The sequence below is a fragment of the Dufourea novaeangliae genome, unplaced genomic scaffold (genome assembly GCF_001272555.1).
Source record: "Dufourea novaeangliae isolate 0120121106 unplaced genomic scaffold, ASM127255v1 scaffold96, whole genome shotgun sequence".
NCBI lineage: Eukaryota > Metazoa > Arthropoda > Insecta > Hymenoptera > Halictidae > Dufourea > Dufourea novaeangliae.
This window is the reverse complement of record NW_015373974.1, coordinates 1,588,208-1,612,240: the sequence shown is the minus strand read 5'-3', so window position 1 is coordinate 1,612,240 and position 24,033 is coordinate 1,588,208. Positions and strand designations below refer to the sequence as shown.

The 24,033-nt window shown below is 47.6% G+C and overlaps 1 protein-coding gene across 1 annotated transcript in view; it reads right to left on the bottom strand.

Moving 5' to 3' along the window:
• LOC107186966 overlaps nt 1–24,033 on the bottom strand; it is a 90,716-nt gene that overhangs the window by 55,537 nt on the left and 11,146 nt on the right. Inside the window, exon 2 of the mRNA XM_015574939.1 lies at nt 3,527–3,574. Coding sequence (XP_015430425.1) covers nt 3,527–3,574 — 48 coding nt within the window. The remainder of the gene's footprint in view (nt 1–3,526; nt 3,575–24,033) is intronic.

Sequence of the window (24,033 nt, the reverse complement as noted above, 5' to 3'; positions counted from 1 at the left end):
TAAACTTCGTCTACTTGTTCTGCTCTCCAATAATCTGTATTTGGGATTTTTCGATAAACGACATTCAACTGTACACAAATAACCATTGGAGTAGAATCAAGACTGTCATTCACGACACTAAATCAAGCAAGAAGAACCACGGTCCTACGGTCCATAGCAGCCAATGCCAACCATGAAAGTACACAGACCACATCAAAGTGAGAATTGTCCTAGGTTCACCAAAGACGATACTAGACTTCTGATGTAACCCCTAACTTTAACTTAGACTTCTCATTAAAAATTCTGAAATTTCGACAGAAGATAATTTTCTGTCTTCCAATCAATATAAAAGGTAAATCCCTACCTTCCGATCAATATAAAAGCCGAATCACTACCATCATGGACGCCAAGTCCAACAACCTGTTCGCTGCCACGATCCAGCAAAACCTCGGGAACAACGTACTCACGGGCTCGCTACTCACCGAGTGAAGTCCCAACAGCGTGGTCGGTCTCCCACTACTTACATTCCGGCGAAGGATCGTGGAGCCTGTTCCGCGAGGCTTGGCTCTCCACACGCACACACGACGAAAGGGTCCTCTATCTCTGGAGCTCCAGAGAATTATTGTACCCAACCGTCGTGACCGTACCGCGTGCACTAATATTCGATCGACAGGCGACACAAGGGGGTAGCCAAAGGGAAGGAGGCAGCCAGCAGCATCCACACACTACCACGACGACGACGCCGGCACCGGCGACGCCGGTTTTATAATCAATATTAGTTGCCGTAGGATCCGCCACGCGTCGCCGTTCGACGGACGCGCTAGGACCCGGCATGGTTACCCGTCAACAAGCTTAATCAACTAAACGAAACAATAAAATCAAATCACACACAGACACACTTTCGCAAAAAAGAAAATATAAAACAAAAACGAAACACTTGGCAGCAAAAAAGATCGGAGAAACGCACCTCCAGAATACTCGGCGTCGACATGCATCCCGACGTCGTTCCCCCTCGGGATGCTTCCCAGTCATCTTTAGAGGTCTATCGGGATCATTATTCAGCGTCACAAGTGGATATACCGTCGATCACACACGTGGAAATTTTGGGATTTTAGGGAGAGTTTGTGGTAGGACAGTGGTGAACTAGGGGCGTAGCTTACTGGTTCGTTGGAGACGGATCACGACGATGGATCACCTACGAAGGCCATGGGATCCGAGGCCTATGACCAATCACGAACCGAAATGAACGCGATTTTTTTTTTAATTTTTTTTTTTCGGTGCACCGAGGAGAACTACGAGGCAGGGTGTGGCGTGAGAGGGAGACCGTTTTGAAAGATTTGCACGCGACACGGTTCGACCGGCGTCCGCCGTACGCGAGGTGGGGCGCCCCTGTACCCCGAGGACGGGTCGCGCCATCTTGTCGACGTCGAGCGGGACGCTTGCCGGGCGAGATATCGCAAGCGCGCCCCGACGGTATCCGTTGAAAACGCGAAACCGACGGAGGGAAAACGGGGATTTATCCGCCGAGTGGATAAACCGCCGCTAATGGTTCTCTACTCCAGACGATAGATAGCGAGATTTAACCCCCTTCTTGGGGTTGATCCTGATTGGGATATACAATAATACAAATCAGAACGTTTTACTTTGACAATGGCGTAAGTCCATTTTATTTGGGATTAATTCGTGTTTATCTGTAACCGCTGCAATCGTATATCGATTTTCTTGAAATTGGACTTACACGATGTTCAAAATAGAGAGTGTTAATCTGGTCTTGCTGGAACCAAAAAAATCGTGGACAGGTTCCTGGGAACAGTGGCCGATCCAGAGGAGAACGATAGGGTCGAATCCCCTCTAGAGTAATAAAATAAAACATAATGTGTCATTCAATAATGTATCTTCAGGAGGAAAGAAATTGTATTGCACTCCTCTGACTGATAACCTGGCTACTCCCATGGTGTGCTAATAAGTAATCCATCAACATTTTATATGCATAAAATTGTAGTACGATAGAATTGGTCTATAAAGATGGAAGAAGACGAGTGTTGGCAGATTGGCATCTGTTTTATAATAGTTGTTACAATTGTCCCGAATTTTTGTGAGAAATTGCTTTGGGTCTCGATTGACCTGGCCACCGGCACAACTCAAAATCATGTATTTCACACGTGTATATGTGAAATATTGTCGTGGGTCTCGACTGACCCGGCCGTTGTATGTATGTACTCGTCTGTGATACTGTTACGGGTCACTATTGACCCGGCCATCGACGTCTACGGGTCTATATTTCGCGGTTCAGAGACAATTGCGCAACACGCTCAGCGTATCGGTCAAAACCGAACTTCCGGTCGACGGACGAATTCGAGGTACCCGCAATTCTGCACGCTTCAGAAATCCACTTTTCGGAATTAAGGCCGTTCGATTCGATTATTGGATCACGCGCACGCATAATGGAAATGCGATCGCGCGGCGGCGAGACTAACTGAAATGTTTCAAATCGTCAACCGGCTGTTTGGGGCTTCGACAGCTCGAAACACCATCGGACGGACCGAGAAACGTCTGGTTGCGTTCACTGTTCCACGGAGTTGGGCACGAATTTCACTCGAATAATACTGCATTGTCGAAAGCGACAATATCTGAGACTAAATAACTGTTGCTAAACAATAAACTATTGCATTAGTACATACTTTGAATTAAATTGGTCCTGAATAAAGAATCGTATAAAGGAAATATATCTGTCTCCATTAGTAGATTATAATATAAGTTGCAAATTAATTTGCAAATTTCTGTAATAAACAATATAATTAAATCAAATTGACCTGAACCGTGCACGAGGGTTAAACAGTTAATCATATCAAAATAATTGCCTGCCAAGTGTCTACTCACTCAAGAAGCATTATTTCATTATACAAATTGGAATATCCACGTTCGATCAATTAAAAATGCCCCTCTCTGCTGTTTGCCCAATGGTTGCGGGAAGAACGTCTTTTATCAGTACCACCACAAACATCTCACGAAAATATCACCATCGGTTCGATTTAAGTACAGTAAGACCTCGATCACGCGAATTGTTCTAATCGAGTTTCTACTGTACAGAAATTACCCTGTTGTTTAGGTCACCCACTGGCGAATCAGATCGGGAGAAACCAAAAAACGGGATGAAAACAAATTTCTATAAATCCCAGACTGATAAAGGGGCGGGTACGCGGCCCAGGTGGGTGTCGAATCGAAAGGTCAAAGGGTGAAGGGAGGGACGAGGGGGTGGGTTTTCGTATCGCTTTCAGGCGTCGAAGGCCGACCGGAAGGGATTGGGACAACAGTGAAATTCGAAACCGGAGGAAACCTGACAGTCGCCACGCCGATTCCAGGGGTTAAGTTAAGCTTGTAACGCGTCTGCTTGAGCGGCGATAGGAAGAGAAAAAAAAGGGGGGGAGGGTAGAGCGAGATATCCGTGCGCGATCGAGCGATGTGGAATCGATCGATCGCGCCCCCTCAAGGAACGATCGAGAAAGAGAGAGAGAAGGGTTCGCGAATGGAATCTCGTGGGACTCACCGGTGTCGTTGGACTGTCGACCCTTGCCATCCGGATTCCACTCCTCCTCTGCAACAAGAAAAAGGGGAAACGGGTCCATTAGCGGGGTGAGAATCGTGGAATCGTCGAAGCTAAATATCGATCCTTAATCTTCGATCGAGCTAGAGTTTACGAGAATACAGAACAAGTGGATGGAATGGATGGTCTGGCAAATGATTCGCAGAGATATACCGATTACTTGGCTCGAGTTAGGCTACGTGTCCACGTTAGAGCCTTTATCGAGGGTGGTCGTTAAGCTACGTGTTCACAAAAGAGTCGGTATCGAGGGTATTTCTTACGATACGTGAATAGGCGACGGTGGTCCTTATGCTATGTGTCCACTTGAGAGTTCACTATCGGAAGTAGGCATTATGCAACGTGTTCACTTGAGAGTTACTGTCGAAAATACTTTTTATTCGATGTAGGAGAACTAATCTAGAGACTACCTCTCGTTCTACGTGAGAGTTATTGTCGAAAACAGGTATTACACTACATGTCCACTTGAGAGTTACTATCGAAAGTAGATAATATGCTAGGTGTCCACTTGCGAAAAAGTACCAAGAATACCTTCTATGCTAAGTGTCCACGTGAGAGTCTCTATTGACATTACCATATTAGCAATGTGTTTACACAAGAATTTATCTCTCTTTCGTCAATTGCTCTACCAATTTTTATTGGGTACGTATCAAACCTGAATGATATACGGGATTCCACCCGCGTTCGTTTACATTTACCTATACGCCTTATAACCGCATTTTTATAAAACCTTCCTCCGTACCGCCCTACAACAGAAAACATTCTCAATAACCGACATGATCGTTGTCCCATTTGAAAAAAGCCTCGATGACCTTGACGAACCTTGAAGATCCATTTCCTCTTTTCTATATTATTCCCTTAATTGTTCTACCTACTCTGTCGCATAAGCTTGTACACGTATATCCACTAAATAAATAAACTGCACACGTTGCCCACGTCAGCACGTTTGCCGGTCCGGAAGAACCACCATCCAGGAACGAAGACATCATCGCGAAGTCTCGAGCCAGAGGAAACAGGCCGCGCAAGCATTCTGCATATTTCAGGAACGCGAACGGTCCCCCGCGTAAATTTCCGATAAACAATGTACCTGTCTACTTCCGCATTCTCAGCCACGCGGGAGGTATGAATATAAATTCCCGATCCGTCGACCCATTTCGTGCGCCCGCAACACCAAAACTCCTCGACCCACCTCCCTTTTCTGATCTTCGATCGGTACCCATGGCTGCAACTAACGATTTAATAACAAGAAAAAAAGGCTTCGACCCTCCGGGGAATCTCCATGACAAACGTGACTCGCGCGAAGATACCCCCCCCCCCCGCCCCGAGAGAGCCCGTTCGTCGTATCTGCAAGTCAAAAGGTTCGTGTATTTGCGACCCACGGGAGGAGCAACACAGATCAGGCCCAGGGGCTACAGGCTTTAGCTACCGACCTCTCCTTTCCCGACAATCTCGGCTTGGCCCTCGTAACCCCCTGTTCACGATACACCGTGGACCCTTCACTATCAACCCCTTTCCGATACAGACACGGAAGCCGGTTTCACAGAGGTCTGCGTTCTTCGATCGACGATCACTCGACAACCCCAGACTCTAGTCCCATTGTCCCTGGTCTGGACGGATGGAACGATTCCGTAATTTTTTCGGACAGTTTCAAATTGTTCGGGTTTACGGTGAAGCAAAGAAAATATTCGAAAACACAAAGGACACTTCAAGGTCATCAAGCTTGTTCAACACATTCATCATCGTGATGGTCACCGGTGACTGTCATCGAAATTTCCGTTCACGTCGCTTCAAACATTATGTGATCGCAACAGAACTACACTCACGCAACGTCCCTCACTGGTGACTGACACAAAAGCTTCTGTTCATATCGCGTCGGTCACCGGTGACCAGGTGAATCAAATTTTCAAATAATATAATCGACGTGAACGGAAAATCCGGCGAAATCAGCTCCACACTAAACGTGTTAAATGGGATCTACACATCCTTCGATCAGATCCAAACAGTTCCCGAAAATAGAAATACTGTCATCGAAGTGTTCAGAATAGATCGAACAGTTCAATCAGCACAACTGCGAAATGACCCACGAACGGAGACCGATATGATGGGTGGAAATGATTCCAGGGAAACAAATTTCGAAGAGATCGTTATGATGATCCAGGACGTCCACTAGAATCGTGTTATCACGGTTACCTGATACGTCGGAATCGGATCCTGGCGTGGGGCTACCGTCCACACTGTGCCTGGATCCTTGGCAACACTCGCTGCACTTGCTGCACATCGTGTCCGACGATTCACGGTATCCACTGAGACCGGCCGAGATCAGGCACCAGTAGGCCGCTTCGTACTCGATCGACGAGGATCTTTGATCACGGTGCTGCTGCACTGTGCCCGCCACGACGCCCCGCCGCTCGATACGATCGATCATCGACGGGCACGACGAGCGTTGTCGTCACACACACACATACACAGAATTACACTGGGTCTATCGTCTATACCGGGACACGGGGGCCACGCGTCACGTTCAACGTACCCCCACGACCACCGGCCTCGGTGGTCGGTCGCGAACTGACAACAGCAGAGAAAATGATCGTTTGAACGAACCACCTCGGTCCCTCTCGCGGTATTTTCGGGCGGAACAGTGGTGGGGGGTGAGACGCAACGATCCAGGTGGATCCGAACGCTTTTGTAAATACATACTAATTTCAAATGTCTGTTTTACAAAACAAACTGACCGATGGGCTGGTCAATTTTGACCCGAACCTATTTTAATTAGTACACAAGTTGTATTGTTGTAGAGACTTGTGCTGTTCTATAAAAGTCATTATTGGTGGGTGGGTCAATTTGGACCCATACCCTATTTTTGATAGTGTTCGAATTGTATTGTTGTGCAGACATGTAATAAGTTGTATTGAACCAAATATTAGTGGGTGGGTTAATTTTGACATATCCTTATAAAACAAACTATTTCTGCGGGGTCAATATGGATCTTTGTGTTTTTTTTTTGTTAGAACACGAGTTACATCGCAGTGACGACACGCAATAAGAAATAAAATCGTGTTTAAACTGTATACTGTTTATAAATACACGCTGTATGCTTCCGAGTGAATCAGATATTTTTATATCGTTAGTACGTGTACCTACCCTACTTTCCAATCTTTACTGAAATAACACACCGGCAAAGAGCGTCACTGAGAAAATGTATTTCAGCGTATGAGGTATAGCAATAAGTGCTTCACTATATTTGATCATATCCAATAATTTATTTTAGGGAAAATCAGAAAAAAAAAAATTTAAACCGCGTTACCAATTTATTAAAAGGAACCAATAGATTATTTATTGGTACAGCTAATATTCGGACGAAAGTTTGTCCCTTGACGTCTACATAATCGAACCTCACTCTTGGGTCATAAAGGACCCGGCCCCGGTTCTTCCGTACCTTTGCCTCTTCAACGTTCAAAAAGGACATCTTGACGACTTCCTGAACGTGTCCAGAATAAACTCCACATGCGGTACATACACAAAGAGTTCGACGGGTAGGGCTTATATGGTGGTAACATCGAACAACAGTTATACACGTCCGACAGGACTCTAAGCCCGACGGTGCGGGAAATTAATTGCCCTCCCCACCTTCTGCATTTAATCCCAGCTCGAGGAACAATTCGGAAAAGCAAAGGGATCGCGAGAGGGGGGCGCTCCTGTGTCGAGACAAAGCTCGGAGATTCGTTTCGAAATCCCAGGGAAAACACATTTTCCGGCTGACCGTGGGCCATTAAAAGCGAGTCGTTTCCCGATGCAATCGGGTCGAGGAGCAGATAATTAATATGAAATAGAGGGGTTTGGCCCGGTTGAATTCCGTGGTCGGAACTGGTCCTGGGTGCAGAAGGGGGGGAGACACGAGGAATATATGTGGGGTATATGCGGCGACAGAGGCTGGAATCGAGAGCAGAAGGTTGTTACGGGCCTTGTAATACGATCTGTCGCGGTCGACGTGGAATTAACCCTTTCATCCCCCCCCCCCCCCACTCCCTCCCACCCTTTTTATGGACGAAGCGAACCGAACTGTGTTTCACTCCTTTGAGCTGGTGTCTCCACCAGCTGGTCCATTAGATACCGGTACATGTAGTTTCAACTGTGTTTTAGGGATTTGTATGTTAGCTTCGAGGTGTTTTGGGTGGAGTCGAAAGAGGATGGCCTGTTTCGATTTTTCATAAGGTTTTGGAATGCTTGCGGTCTTGCATGTTCCTGGAAGATGTGAGTACAGAGTGGGGAAGGCAAAGGGTGACTTCTGGTAAGAGGATTGTGTTGAAAAGCAAGGCACTTGGCCCAGAATCTCGGAAGAATACAGGTCTCAGTAAAAATCACGTACTCCAGATAATATTTCTAGTTGACAAACTTCCCCTGGTTGGGCCAACTGGATAGTTAGCTTTACTTTACGATAAGTCAGTTTTAACTGAAAAGTTAGTCTTATTTGAGGGTGAGTCAGACGTGTCTGAAGGGTTAGCCTTAATTAACGAGTTAACCTTATAACTGATGTTTTAGCCTTAATTGAAGAGTTTGCCTTATCACTGGGGACTTAGCCTCAGCTGAAGAGTTAGCTTTCTTACTGAAAACTTAACCTCAAGTGAAGACTTAGTGTTAACTTAGACTTCTTAGAGCAGTTCTGGTGGCTATTGGATCAGATGACCTGCAAATGGGATTTCGACTACGCTTTACAGGTTCTATAATCAGGTGTTCGAGACTCGACGATTTTGGCAAACGAAATTGTTTATACGGCCGACCTATTAATAACGTCGAACAACGAGGAGATCGATCGTGATACGCAAGGATGCCAATTTCCCAATTACGCAGGTATTCTGCGGGCCTGGCCGCCTACGCAGCGAGACTAATGGGGGTTGGTCAGGTGGTGGCGATGACGCGAGCACACCCTGTTCGCCCCCCTTCCTCGTTCTAGCCTCGATGCAATTCGGTCCGTGGAATTCACCAGGGCACGCACTGTTAACGCGTTTCCGTGGACCGCGTAGACTCCGAGCCTTGAAACTGGGTTGTGGACGGTCTACACGATCGACCAAATCCCCCCTGAAACCAGGCTGGAAAAACGACACCCACGCGGTTTATTCGACGCATTTCGCTGCTATTGTTCCTTAAATGGACACGTCGACAACATCGAGTGAACAGAATGGAATAGATATAATAGGGACGAGGATCGAATATGTAATCATTAGAGAGCCTTTGATCAGTGATTATCGAGAGCTTCGGCTAGTTGAGTACATCAGACCCGACGACTGAGTCAACAGTGACCCACAACAAGATTTCGAACACATATTGGTATACACAGGATAAGAGTTTTTCAATATGTCGAGGGGTCACCAGTGACCCGGTCATGAGATACTCAAGGGTTAGTATAACGAATGATAGAAATGGACCTCTATTATCCGAACGATCTAGCATTGTGCGTCGACGGGTCGATAGTGACTCTGCCGTAGGAACTCAAGGGTCAATATAACCAATAAGATAGATACGCCAGCTATAGCGTTGATATTCAGAAGTAGCGAAGAATTTCTGTATCCTCTGACGAATTGCCAACGATCAAGCGGGGTCTCGCGCGAAAAGAGTTTCGGTGGCAACGGGTTAAAGGCATGTTCGCGTCGTCGCGAGCCACCGACCGTTGGAGAAAGGTCTCTGTTGTGGCAATTTGCGAAATTGCACAACGAAGCGGGATCACGTGATCGTTGAGTGGCGATTAAGCGACGACGGAAGAAGAGAACCCGGCCGACGTCTACGAACCGAGTCAGCGACTTTCCTTCCACGGTTCGAATCGGCTAAGAGGCTTACAGGCGAAACAGGAGGTTTCCGTGGGGTGGGGAGAAGCGTCGGAAGACGTGGAAAGGGGTCGTTGGAAAAACTGGCCGAGTTCCCTGACACCACCCGAGGATCCGTCGACTCCCTTCCTAGAAGAGAGACGGAAACACGGTACTCCATTGGTCCGGAGATTAGCGCCAGTTTGCGTACCCACTGACGTCATCGGGTAGCTATTCTGATGGATTCGAGCATCGTTCAGTAGCGATTCCTCTGCCCTATGCAGCGTTCATGTTGATCCCCGTACAAGGGTGTCTATTTTGCCCCAGACGAAGATGACTGGGTCAATTCTGACCTTTACGAGGATGGCTGGGGCAATTCTGACCCGTATATCTATTTTCATTACCTCGAATCTACTGGGTCAATTTTTACCCGTACTTCTTTTTTCTTTTCCTCGAATCTATTGGTGTGACAAGTGTCCCACATTCACGAGTGATTTTATAACATCTCGTGGCTGTCCCCATGTATCGTTCGAAATGTCCCCGTAACGTTCGACTGTATGTATGAAGCCCGCAATATTATTCGACGTAGATCGACGCGCCGCGAGATCATGAAAGGGACAGTTAATATCCGATTACCATGTACCCGTGATCACGTTCAGGTAACGCGCGCTGGCGCGTGAAAATATGATGGATGACGGGACGCGCGCGCCCGTAATTCCCAACCTGCTTCCGACTTAGGGGGACAGGATGCTCGAGTGCAGACGCAGCCGCGCTGCGCTTCCGGTGGCCGCGCGTGCCTATCGGACATCGGAAGACACTCCAAGTCGGCGGTCACCCTCGATCGACGACGGGACAGTCTTTTGTCCGGGGTCCTGGCGACGTATCGTTTTACCCTTTTGCCGCGCACCCAACCCCCCCTGTCCCCCCAACTTGAAATCGATTACTCGACCCCCTGGCGGCCGCTTCGCTGAAGCTGGGGAATTTGTACCGGTGTCCCTTTAACGCTCGAGGGCTCTCTATAAAGAGAACTTGCCCACTTTTGTGCTTCACGCACTACCCTGACGAATTATCGTATTCTCACCGTATATACCGGGTGTCCTGAGGGTCTCGAATAGGAAATTAAATTTTGATCCACTGATTGAGATCGTTATCACTACCGATCCTGTTGAACTTGCCCACTTTTGTGCTCCACGCACCTCCCTGTCCAATTATTGTATTCTCTCCCCGTATACCGGGTGTCCTGACAATCATAGTTGGATAATTAAATGTTGATTCAGTGGCGACATCATTATTCCTACCGATACAGTGGAACCTGACCAATTTTTTCCGGGACTTCTCTGTCCAATTATCGCATTCTCGTCCTATATACCGAGTGTTCGGATAGTCGCGAGCAGAGAATATAACTATATATCCGACGCTTACCGTTTCCCTTGTTATCCAATGGGCTAGGAATTTACGAATCTGGAAAAGCTACGATATCTTGTTAAGCTGGTGGAAGGAACATCTCGTTGGGACAAAGTCTAATCCCGTGGAACGGGACACCGTGGATTCGAGTTTCGTCGTCGCATCCCCGGGATAAGAAGGTACCGTTGTCGTGGCCGAGGATAGAAATTGATATCAAAGAGTCTCTTCCGGAGACAATTAGGCGGCCGGATTGCCGGGCGAGTATTCCGGGGACACATGCCGTCGAGCCTCGGGACTTTGGATAATTGGAGACGGGGCTTAACTTCGTTGCCGGGTCTCGCGTCGGTTCCACGAGTCTTTTCAGCCGTCTTTCCCTTGTCCCACGTTTGTTTGCGATACAGGGTAGGAATTAATCTGTCCGTCCCGAAACGACTGGAGACAATTCGTTCCGACTTTTGTCTCCGTCGTATTCCACGGATTAGTGTACAGGAAATGGCGCTAAATTGAGGAAAATAGAAGGGTAATGACATGAGCCGATAGCGGAGGCTTTTTCGAATTTTTCTTTCGAAAATCCAAGGTATTCCCCGGAATAGTGTACACCGAGTGGAACGGTTTGCAAGTACTAATCCGAGGAAGACAGAACGGTCATAATGTGAGCAGTTAACGAGACCTTTTCTTAAATTACTTCTGGACATTTTTTTTTCCGATTAATATATATCGTGTAGCAAAGTTAGCGAGCACTAATGCGAGGAAGATGGATTTTCGTTGGAAATAATGCAGGAAGTCTGAATACATGTACGTTTTCCATGAAAAACGATACGATACGAGTGGAATAAAGTAACGAGTAACTGTCAGACAGATAAGGGCCTAGCCTGGCGGGAGAAGACGCGAGAGAGAAGCGAAAGGAAGGAGGAGGTAGATGGCAAGGGTAGGGGGGAGAGTCGGCGAGAGCAAAATGAAACAAGACCACTCTCCGCTTACAGGCTGCCGTTCTTTCTCGTTCGCGACGCTACCATTCTTTTTGTCTTCGCGACGCGCCGTGGCTCTCCACGGGCCCTACGAGTAGTTTAGAAGAGATCGTTAACGCCGCTGAATGCACGGCGGGCAGACGTCGTGTAAGCACAATCAATTAGAAATTCCGATTGGACCGGGCCGACCAATTGTCTTCGGTGGTCGTTAGCGAGCACAAAAGCTCTCCGTATCAGTGCACCGCCCTGCGACCCTTCCCCGGATTAGTGCTCGTCGAGACGTTCGCGTTGTCTTCGAAGAAGCTGCATCTCAATTAACTGGCTGAACCCCTGCGAACAGGAAGTCATCCTCCTCGGTTTAGCGTTTGAAAGTAGCCCAGCTCGACGATCACTAAACCGGGGAAAGACAGTGGGCCGTTGTGCCATCCACATATCAACATCGTGCATGATATACATATATGATATCAGTATTATTCTCATGTCAATATATTGTCCTCCTCGGATTAACGATCGAAAGTGATCATATCCAGGGAAACGCAGTCTACCGTAATCTTTCAAGTAAATGGTTTAGCTTTTATCAAAAAGAAGTCATCATCCTCGGATTAGCGATCGAAAGTGGTTACACTCAATCTACGCTAATCCGGGGTAAGGAAGTGTACCGTTATACTTAACGATTTTTCAGGTAAATGGTTCAAGTTTTATCAAGAGGAAGTCATCTTCCTCGGATTAACCGTCGAAAATGGTCTCATGCGACGCTCACTTATCCGGGGATACGCAGTGCGCCGTTATACATTTAACGATCTTTGAAACCGTAAATCTACGACACGGTGAGACGAACGCATTCATTTCCGCTCCCTTTGGTAACCGTGTCGATCGCGACGCTAGACGGTCGACGCCGCCACTGCGAGACTCTTTTTATATCCCTCGACTCGGCACCCGTTCCCAACCCCTTCGAAAACCGTTCTTTTTGTTATTCGTGTACTTTTCCGCCGCTCGCACGCTCGCTTTCGCCGCTCGCTCTCGCGGCGCTCTTCACCCGCGACGTGGCATACACGTCACGGCCGTTTCTACACACCCGTGGTTATACCGTCGCACAACGAGGGGGGCAAGAAACACGGCTCCGGTAACTAACGACCTTCCAAATTTCAGACATTTGTTTTATACCTCCCGGTCTCGCGTCTGCAGGGACTTTCGTTGAAGTTCAACACTCGAGATAATCTGGGTTAAAAGTGATTCAACTCTAAGTTTGCACCACGGTTGAATCAAGTCTAAGTCAGGTCTGGATGAAGTCTGAATCTAATTTGAATCAGGTCCGATTTAAGTTTGATCTAAGTCAAAATTAGGTCTGGGTGAAGTTTGATCCGAGTGAAAATTATGTCTGAGTGAAGTTTGGTTCGAGTCAAAGTTAGGTCTGGGTTAAACGTGACGTGAGTCAAAGTTAGATCTAGACTACTTAATTTAAGTTGAAGTCCTAAATCTAACTGACTTATGTTTAACACAAATTCGTGATAAGTTCGAGCCAAGTGTAGGTCACATTTGAGCCAAGTTTGATGAAGTTCTGGTCTCTACGGTCTTCGATATTCTCTCCCAACAAGAGGATGGAAGTTCGTTTTCCGACGAGAATTCTCCAGCATCACGATAGTTAGCTCCTTACGCGTCACGACGCCTGTTCGCAGGCAGGCGGACCCCGCGCGCACGTTAGACTCGCCCCCATTCTCCCTCCCCCCGACATTCTTTTTTTAATCGGATCGGCCTAGCGCAGAGGAGCTTTTGGAGCGTATGATGGAACGCGCGCGCGAGAGACTCTGCCCGAACGCGTTTTCCACGGGTCAAGGACAATCGTCGATTGAGCTGATCGCTGGAACGAACGGTTATTTTTACCCGAGGGATCGCGCCCGGTCGAATTTCTCGGGTGTAGAAACACCTAGTTCCTTGGCACGATCGTCTAAATATAACTACTAATAACGACGAAAGCGCGCCGATCGAACGAGATTTACTCGAGACGAGCAGCAACAGCTTCGTTGCGATATAATCGCGGTTGGAGTCGGGGCCCTAGCGAACAAAGAGCGTTCACCGACGCTCGCGGCGCTGATACACGCCTTTGTCGGGTCAAGGACGGCGAATCCGACGTGGACGGACCGTTTCCCGCCCATTCGTCTCGTGTCGACCCTCGCGAACCGCCCAACCTAACGGGCTGACGAAAATCTGTCAACGTTTTCGTTAACAGGTAGCCACCACTGTATCAGTCCGTTAATTGGGCAGATTTATCAGAATTTTAGAGTAAAGTCGATTTACAGTATCATGTTTAGTTTATCGAGCACTTGGGTGTGCACGTCTGTTACACTGTCCTCTATTAGCTACAGGAAAGCTGAAGCACTGGGCGTCGGCTTGGAACCGAGTCCAAAGCACCATTTCCGGATGCACCGTACCAAGAAACGGAAGTCTCAAGAGGCTTTTACCGGCTGGGCGAGGATAAATTGTTATTATGCTGGGGATGGTTATGCAAAGTCGTTTTTGTACACAGAGTAGGGTTGGTTCCATTTTGGCACAAGTTTGAGCTATGGTAGACCCAAGACGGTCGAAATAGGCCTACGTTGCAGCTAAATAAGTTTCAAGTTTGGTTGAAATAAACCCAATTTGGAGCTAATTTAGACCCTAGTTTGATCAGACTACCCCAAATTCGAAACTAAGTCATCTTAGTCCCAAGTTAGACCAAGACAGATCGATGTTAGACTCAAATGAGATGCATGCTAGACTCAAATTAGGTCCACGTTAGTCTCAAGTTAGATAAACCCCAAATCCAAACTACGTCCTACTAGACCCATGCTAGTTGAGTTCGAGTGTAACAAAGAAGTCCAAGGTTCTTTGATAAAACTAGAACGTTGCATCCCCTCGATACAAACGCATAAATTCTTCAGTCCAATTATTACATTTCCCACCGTTCCACCAGAAATACGCGTGATCCTATCGATTGTCGGTCTCGTAGCGGGTATCCCGTGAGGTTATTCCAGGGCGCACTCGCGGAGGGAAGCAACTCGTGCTTCGCATATTTGTCCGGATCACAGTTGGCCGCGGATCGAAAAAGGCGTCGAAACTCGCGCTGGATCACCGGTTCTCTTCCACGGATCGAAGGAACAGAACACCACTGAGCGAATAGATCCAACCGACTCGGCGTCCGCGTGCACACTGACACCCGATGCTCCTCCCTCGAAGCTTGCACCGCGAGCTCTCTTCTCCCCCCGCCTCCACCCACCCCCTCTATCTATTCCACCTCACTCTCTCGCGCGCTGCACGCCCTTCTTCCATCCTCTTTCCGCCGCCACCCTCGCGCCCAGCTTCCCACCCGACTCCCACAGCATCTTCCTTACGCTCTAACATCCCTCTTCAGGACGGATAATGTTGTCTTGGATGCAAGATCGAGGGTTTCCCCGCGTTCCCTCTGATTGGACACTACTCGGGCAAGAATACAGCCGAGATTAACGGGACAAATTAGGCTAGCCGATGGGGGATAAGTAGGAGCATAAAAATTCCAAGCCTGGTAGAAGTTCTGAAGATGCTTATAATCCGATACTTATAGTCCAAGATCCCAGTTTGTGCTATTCTGATCTAGGCAAAATAGACTAATTGGATCTAACCAGCAAATGCTAATTTCTGTTTCTGTTCTACTTTATGACCAGTAACTCTGACGTCACGAAGTCGGTGACGTTACCCAGGTTTTTAGTCGTCGTATTTTCATGCGAGAGGGGGGCACAGGATGGGTCGCTTCCTCGACAAGGCGGAAGGGACAGGAGAAACGCGGAGATGGAAGAAGCCAGAGTCTGCGCAGGCCTCAACCGTGGAATCCCCTCGCGCGCGGCCGGCCACGCATCTGCGTAGCGTCTATCCGCGGGCAATTGCCGTTAACTGCGTCGCAATTGAATCATCTTCGCAGTATACCTTCGAGCGGAAGCTCGCCCGTCGGTCGTTTCGAGGGTCCCCGGGAACAGAGAGACGATCGGTTCCTCCCGTCCTTTTGTCCCCTCTCTTCCCCTCCCATTATTCCATCCTTCGGTTCCACGCGTACACACAGGCCCGACGCCATTGTCCTAGACCCCACCGGTCGCGAAATACGACGCGAAACGGAAGCGAGGATTTGTTTCCTCTCCTCTTGTTTCAGAGATCACCGCTCCCCAGTCGTGAGCTTCGACTCGCCTCTCTGTCGTCATGCAACAGAACCGAAAAGAAAGCCGCGAATCTTGTTTATTCTATCCTCTAACTGTAGCGATTCTATGCGATACACCTAAAAGGTCTATAGACGCATCCATTCAGCCGTGAAGAAGACGGAACGCTGCATGAACACTTGATAGTTTGCTCTAGAGTATTTTCTCAAGTGGATACACGGCTTAAGTCTGTAGAACCGATACGACTGGAGCTACTGTATTAAGTTTCTTTGCTATCTGGGGTATTATTGGTATTGTTATTAATATTTATATGAATCGTAGGTGTCTAGCAAGATATTTATGATGCTGAAACTGGTGGTAGTATTTTTGGACCGACAATTATGTTCAGAATATAGTGGATCCGATCGGTTCCTTTATTTCGTCAGTGTGTCCCGCGACAGCGATTTCCGCGTGCAAAATTCTCGTACGCCCTTAACGTCTGGCTCTCTCCCGCGAGATCATCCAATTCGAAGAAGTTTCACGGAAGTCTGCGGCGTCCCACGACCGCCAGACCCTCGAACCCGCAGCCACTATTTTATTTCGCGTCTGCCCGCCGCCTCTATCTCTCTATCTACGTGGCTGGTTGCGGAGGCGAGGCACGTCGGAGATCATATTCTCGAAGGACTTCGGGGAACGGGGTCAAAGGACTGAAAAGAGCCGTGGTACTAGCTCCGCGAGCGAGACGACTGGCGATGCTCCAAGCGTCGTCTGGCTGGCTCGCGACGTTGGCTGATGATGTAGACTCGATGACGGTCCATGACTCCTCTACCTGTTCCTCGAAGGATTTGGGAAGCAGGAAGAGACATTTGAGACTGAAATATTACCCACGTACGGCTGATATGTCTTCCACTTTGACGAATATAATTTTTATAGCGAAATGACAGATGAAATACATTAGAGTTGAGGTTCATACGATTAGGTGAGTCTAGCATAGTGTTAGGAAGGTCTGGTATAGTGTTAGGTGGCTCGAATTCTATGAAAGTTTGACGATGACCTCTCTGACAATGAATCGAATGATTCAGCCCTGGTCTCGATAAGCGGAGTGAATCTTGCGAGCCTGAACAAAAGATGCTTGGTTTTCCAACTACAGCAAAGAAGGGGAAATACCGGTGGAGGAGGTCACAGGATCAATTTCGGAAAACAAGTCCGAGAAGAAACGAGGAGGAAGGAAAGGTGAGCAAGGAGAATTGTCGAGAGCGTCGGCTGAGGGTGTAACCCGGTCGATAAACCGGGGTGGGTGCGGTCCTTCCTCATCTCTCCTGCCACACAGCCCCGACCCCGACCTCGGTTTGACCCCTCAACCCCGCCAGAGTCACCGACCCGCCCCTTCTCGCCGCTCCTGCGATAACCCAGTGAGGAACGCGTGCACGCATCGGCCGCGAACAGTGACGGATTCCCAGTTTGTCCCTGATCCAATTTCAATTCGAACCCAATACATTTGGACTGAATGTTAATTGGTTGATCAAGGTATGAGCACGGTAGTCCGGAGTAACTGTGTTAAGGAACATCTAAACAGGGGGATCTGAGCCCTAACTATATTAACCCAGACCTAGGTTAAAGCAAGATCAAGCCACAGTGACTTTGACCTAGCTATGATGGGCTAACCTTAATGACTTAGACCTAACAATGATAGCCTGAGCCCTAACTAAGTTAGCCTAGACTTAGGCTAATTCATACCCCAACCATATGAAAACCCAGACCAGCCTGTGATAGTCCAGACCTAAATGCAATCATTGGCATTGAGACAATTAGCTGTTGGCTATGGAGAATCCAGAGCTATCCATGACAGTTCAGATCAAACGATGATGATGCTGATGTAACTATGTTAATCGAGTTGTAATTATATCGTGTACTCGTGACCATAGCACCGATCGGATCTCAGAGAGGCAGAGTTTCACCTTCCCGTTCGTTCCTCGACGTCTTTGATATTTCACGACCTACCCCGGGGGCGCCGTAAAGCCTAGTTGTTCGAGCGAATTGGGTCGAGTGTCCCGCGAACCCACGACCCGCCATCCCGGCCTCTCCCCCCCCCCCCCCTCCCGGCCCCCCCCCCCCCCCCGTCCCTCGACTGCTGTTTGCAAATAAATCATTCCGCCTCTCGCGATATTTACCCGCCCCAGCTGTTTTTCCTCATTCCCTTTGACGACAGTCTTCTCGCCGGACCTTCGAGAAACATTTGGGTATATATACACAGCAAATTTCGGTTCTCCGGGGGTTGGTTCGAGAAAAGGGGTTGCGATTGCCTGAAGATAAATTACATTTACGAAATTCGAAATGTCAGTCAATTAGAACGGCGAGGAACATCGTTCGGAAAAGAAACAAGTAGCAATCTACTGGAAGATTAAACTGTCAGACTACTTGATATGGATGCGCTACCTGATGGTGGGTCAACAGTGACTCGCACCAAAATTATCTTGGACTTTCTTAGACACTTGAAATACGATTGTAAATATTACATACGAAAATACGGTTTTTGCTGTGTATGTAAAAAAGGTCATTAACAGTAAATATTCGAAAAGGACTATATAGTTGATAATCCTATGACCTCAAAGTCGCGCCATTGGCCACTAATAATTTGGCACTTCCACATAACGTCAACGGTACCTATATCATTGGAAAATATTTACGTGAAAAATCGTCACCTAGTTTTTGAAGAAGAAAAAACTGATGTTTATTCGACGATCAGTCGTGTTGGACAAACGATCTCGCCGATAATAATTGACGAGAACGGGCGGCGGACGGTTGAAATATGAATACGCGGGGCCGTTTCCGAGTGGGACGAACAAACAAACAGAGGAGGCCAGGGAAGGCGCCGCGTGCGCTTTCCTTCTCGTTCTCCTCCGTCGGTTTTGCTTCGGATCGATCGCTCGGAAAAGCACTACACACCACGGCCATGTATTTATAATGCGTGCAAGCGGCGACCCGTGATCGCGAGTAAAAGCCGTGGCACCCAGTCGTTGTTTTCCCTTTACGACGACGACGATGCCGTTTTGCAGAGCTCCTCTTTCATTTCCTTTTTTTCCATCCCCCCTTTCTTTCTCTCTTCCTGTTCGAAAGGGCGAAAAGCTCGACCTACATAGGCCTCTCTCGCTTATTTCATTCCTACCGGATATAATGGTGAATCGAACCGAGCGGAGGCGATTCCGCGTGAGGTAAAAGCGGGTCGAAAATGTGGGAATAACCTTCTTTCACGCGGAACCCTCGTGTTTTTCCGTCGAGAACAGAATTCTTTGAGGATGTTCGAGAACAGAATTCTTTGAGGATGTACGAGAACAGAATTCTTTGAGGATGTTCGAGAACATTGGTACTGGTACTGACTACAGTAAATCCTCGATGAGTGTTCGAAGGCTCCTCGGGACTGACAAAATGAAGTCTCTAGGTGTAACGCTAACTTTTTAATGAGGTTTTGCACAGCGATGCAGCTTGAAATTCTGAAGCCAACGATATTTCTCTCAGTTGCATATGACCCTTAGTTTATGAAATATTTAATGGTCAGTGCCGAGGATCCTCCGAGCACTCATTCAGGAATTACTGTATTAGGGTTATAGGGACCATCGACGCCGACGGCTGACCCATGACAAAGTTCACAGGGGAGCAGCGGTTACAAATCGCTGTGAAAGAAAATTCTGTAATTGTGTTTGTCGACGGGTACTCGGTGACTCTGCCACAGGCACACGAGTAGAAATCACCAGTTTCGGGCAGAAAAATAACTGACCTCATATGTCTAGAGATCAGGTGTTGTACGAATTTTGAATGGAATAGTTCTCGAATGGTAATAACCAGTTCTCCGACGGGTCACCAGTGACCCAGCGGGGGTAGACAAAAGTGGAAGTCACCAGTCATCTAACCGTTCCACTAACTTTTCAAAAAAAAAATAGTATTCAAATAGTAAAACAGTATTCAAATAGTACAAACCGTAAAATTAAATTTTCAATAGAATATTCCTCGAATGCAGAGAAGGAATATCCGTGGGGACTTCCTGTATGAAATTGGCCAATAAAAGTCTCGTGCACGCAGGAATGTCCGCAGTCTAGTAATCGCGATGTTTCACGACGATTATCCGACGGACATCCAATTTTATCGGTTCTCCTTCCCCCCAAAAGGCTCGCGTGTCGTGACCCAGTTTCTCTCGGACCGTGTCGGTTCGATTGGAACACGCTCAGAAAAGTCCTGATCGCTGTCGCGAGGATTCCGTACCCGTGTTCACGCGTCGACCCGATTAAATGGCAAGGAATCGAATAACACAATTGGAAAGAAATTTCTGACCCAAGTCCATGGAATTTTGGTTCCGATCGATGGGCTATAAATTGCGTTCGTCCTTGCGACCGGCCAATTTATGCTGGACAGCCGCGGGCTGTTCATTTTCCCTAGGTATGGTGACCATCGAATATTGTCGGCAAACTATCGAGACTCGATCGTTCGACCCAATTCTCGCCCATCGTCGAATTATCACCGAGTCACTGAATTCCCTTTACCTTGAATTCTTAGGAGAGTCATTTTAAGAGTATGCAGGGGTATGGAAGGTCTGGATCGGCAGACGATAGATTCACATTGAGCCTGGATGATTCATTTTCGAACTAGTTTTGGGATAAATCTGTTTACGTGGAATGTAAAGTTCAGTCTGATCTGAAGGAATCGTGAGCTGGATTTGAATGAATTCTGGATTAATTCTGAAATGTGTTTAAGTTAAACCTCGATTAATTTGGATTCTGTGTTCATGTTTGGCCTAGGCTAATTCTAGCCTGCGCCTGCATTAGACTAATTTCGATTCTATTTTTGAGTTGGACATGGACTAGTTTTAATCTCGAGATATGGTGGCCTTCAATTTAAGCTAGACCTTCGCTCCACCTAGGCTAATATTCAAACAGACTCAATTCATGTCTGGGTTAATTTGAAAACCGACTAAAATTAGACATGTGCTAATTTTAACACAGAATCATGTCTAACTCATATCTACTACAGATTCAAATTGAATGTGAGGTAATTCTGGTTCGTATTTTCGGTAAACTTTGGTTAATTCTGGTCTATATACCTGAATTACACCTACTTCCAATTCGACCTAACGTTGGTGTAGACGTTCATTAGGTCGACACTAATTCGAGTTCGAAAATCTATCAAAGTTATCCCCGAAAATGGTTTTCCCGAAACCAGTTTCCCTTCAATTACGGAACATACGCACGTCACGAAACATTATTTAACCGTCAATTTCGTTCTATACGGCCCTCGGTGAATCGCGATCGATCAATTTTTCACAGCCTGGCACGGTAGAGTTCCCGACGAAATAATAATTTACTTCCCCCATCCTCGTAGTAAGGGCTTCGCGTGCTTCGATTCGCCGGAGTCACGGGAGTCCAAGTTCGCGTTCGCGCGAGAACTGGGTCACCAGGATGCGAACCTACCCGACCTACGGCTACAAATGGCCGTTCACCCACGGAACACGGTTAAACAGGGAACGCAAAGTGCATCCCCGTTCCACAAGTCCCATCGAGCTCGTAAAATAAAACCGGCGACGTCGCGTAATTTCGACCGGTAAAACGAGACTGAACCTGTGACGTAGAAAAACGGTCCGAAAGGTACTCTTTCGTTCTCTTCTTTTTCCGCCACTTCAGGGGATTAAAGAATTAGGGTATACCTGGGCGTCGTAACTAGCAGATTATCTCGTTGGTTAGCCGCGAAGCAAACCGTCCTCTCAAAGGAATTCTCCGAGAGCTCCTCCCCCCTCTTCCTTCCCAGTTTACCCCGCCCCCCCTTCCTCTCGCCCCTCCGACCCGCCATCTGACCCTTTATTTTCTCGGAATACGTAACGAACGGTTAAGTGGAGGTAAACTCGCTAACGGCGGGAAAGAGAATTCGTCGTCTTCGTCGTCTTGGTCGTGTCAGACGCAACCGCGGCAACCTTTCTTGGGTCCACGGAACCACGCCTTCTTCTGCTGGCCTCTCGCGTTAACTCACCATTGTCGATTCGGTTCTATTGCGGATAGAGGCTGCTGGTTGGAATCACCAAATAAAAAGGAAAGAGATGACTTCTGTGGGGAACAGCGGATCGAAATGGTGGTTAAAAAGAGGGGTAAAATGTGTTAGAAAATTTATTTGTAATCTTTCTGTGATTTTGTTTCTCGAGGTCTTGAAGATTTAAGATTCCCTTTTGGACACGTTATCGGATCATCAATGTCTATTGGTAATGCAGAATACAGAAGATTCGGGTCACGAGTGACCCATTACAAGATTTCACAGGCTTGTGTACGTGTAGAGTTATAAGAAGTGACCATAGGAACCAAAACCTATTCGAAACTAACTAGACGATCTTTATCTTGACTTCGAGACCACTAAAGTGATGATTCCTTTCGATCCCTAATTAACCCACTTGATACAAGTTTGTTTCCTCCACTCAAGATTTCGCTGTGCATAATATATGAACGAAATGAAGTTTTAAATTTATGGGTCTCAAACGACCCAGCTCACTCTAGGACAGGTTATCAAATAGAAAGTAACTTTCCAATCTAGCGTTTAGAAAAAGCCACAACGATGACACACAGCCTCGCCGGTATTGGATCAATAGATCTTCAAGGTTCAAGGTCCAGAGACGACACGAAACTAACGAATTTCTACCTCGCAATATTCCAACCAACGGATTCAATATTCCAAGATCTATCCACCATAAGGACCTAACCCAGGCCTGCATCTTTCAGTACCCGCCTGCTCGATATACGCTCCCGGACGGTACATCACTCCTGTTCATCTGCCAGACGAACTACCCGCCAATCGGCGGAATCCACAAGGGTATCGTTTCACCTTTTCGTCTCGCAGCCAGGAGACGAAAAAGGTGGTTCACAGCTAGGCTGACCGATCGATCGATAAAGGCGACCGGAACAAGGAATACCACCCAGCCTCCATTCAAACACACCCCCTCACGACCGTTATTACCCGCTTTTGCTCGTGCATCAAGGTATCATCTCTCTCTTACCGTCCAACGACACGCAATGCCTCCAAGCGAATATACGCATCCCCGCGGTTAGAGCGCTACGCCGAACGAGATCCTACAGCTGGGCCATTTGGCTGGAGAGTTTTCTTCCCCGTTCGTCGATCATCGATCCATCAACCACCCGATCATCGTTGACCCTGCCTGCCGTTATCGGGTCCTCCGTGAACCGTCATATCCTCGACGATGGAGTCAGTTCTATCGACGGGACACTTTGAAATTGATCGACAGGATCGAGCAGCAACGGTTTTGATAGTCTGATAGTCGAAGGACGAGCACGAAGCGGCGGGTGAATCGGGTAGGCCGCGGTAGGTAGTCAACCGGCCAATCAGGAGAACCGATCTACTCGGTCCACGATGGGCCAGAGATGAACCCACGTCGTCACACGCGCACCCCGGGCCACGGACCGATGCGAACAGACGAGGGAAGAAGAGACGATAGAGAACTGCCCCCCACCCCGCCCCCCTCTAGTGGAACGGAGAGAACCCGCCGTGAGGATTCGGGGGCTGGCGGAGAGGTGCAAAGGAGGGCGGTACGGTAACCTGCCGCGCAAGCGTCGACGGAACCGCGACAACAGGGTGTAGCCGCCGACGTGCGCCCCTGCCCCTGTCAACCTGCAACCATCCCGACGAGATGCTGGAGAATTTCCGTTCCTGGATGTGTTCGATTCCGATTCGATTCTACGGAAAGTGGGTTCTTTTGGGTAACGCGATATTGCCAAGCATAACAAATACACTCAGGCTTGGATAAAAAATTTTGAGGTTATCAAATCGAGGGCCCTCTTATTTGAACAGGGGTGGGGGGGGGATTTTTGTAACGAATCACACAATAAAGTAGGTAAATCTTCAACAGATGAAATTTATTTATCACTGCCAAGTATACCAAATACACTCAGACGCCGATTAAAAATTTTGAGGTCGGAGGCTATCAAACCTTCGAGGGCCCTCTTATTTTAATAACAGTTGGCGAATCCTCTCTCGAAAACAATGACGACGGTTTTGAATCTGTAAGTAATTCTGGGGGCCACGAATTAATTTGCACACCTAATATTCCTATATTTAGTGCGATTTATAATTATTTTGTTACATAAATGGAAATATTTAAT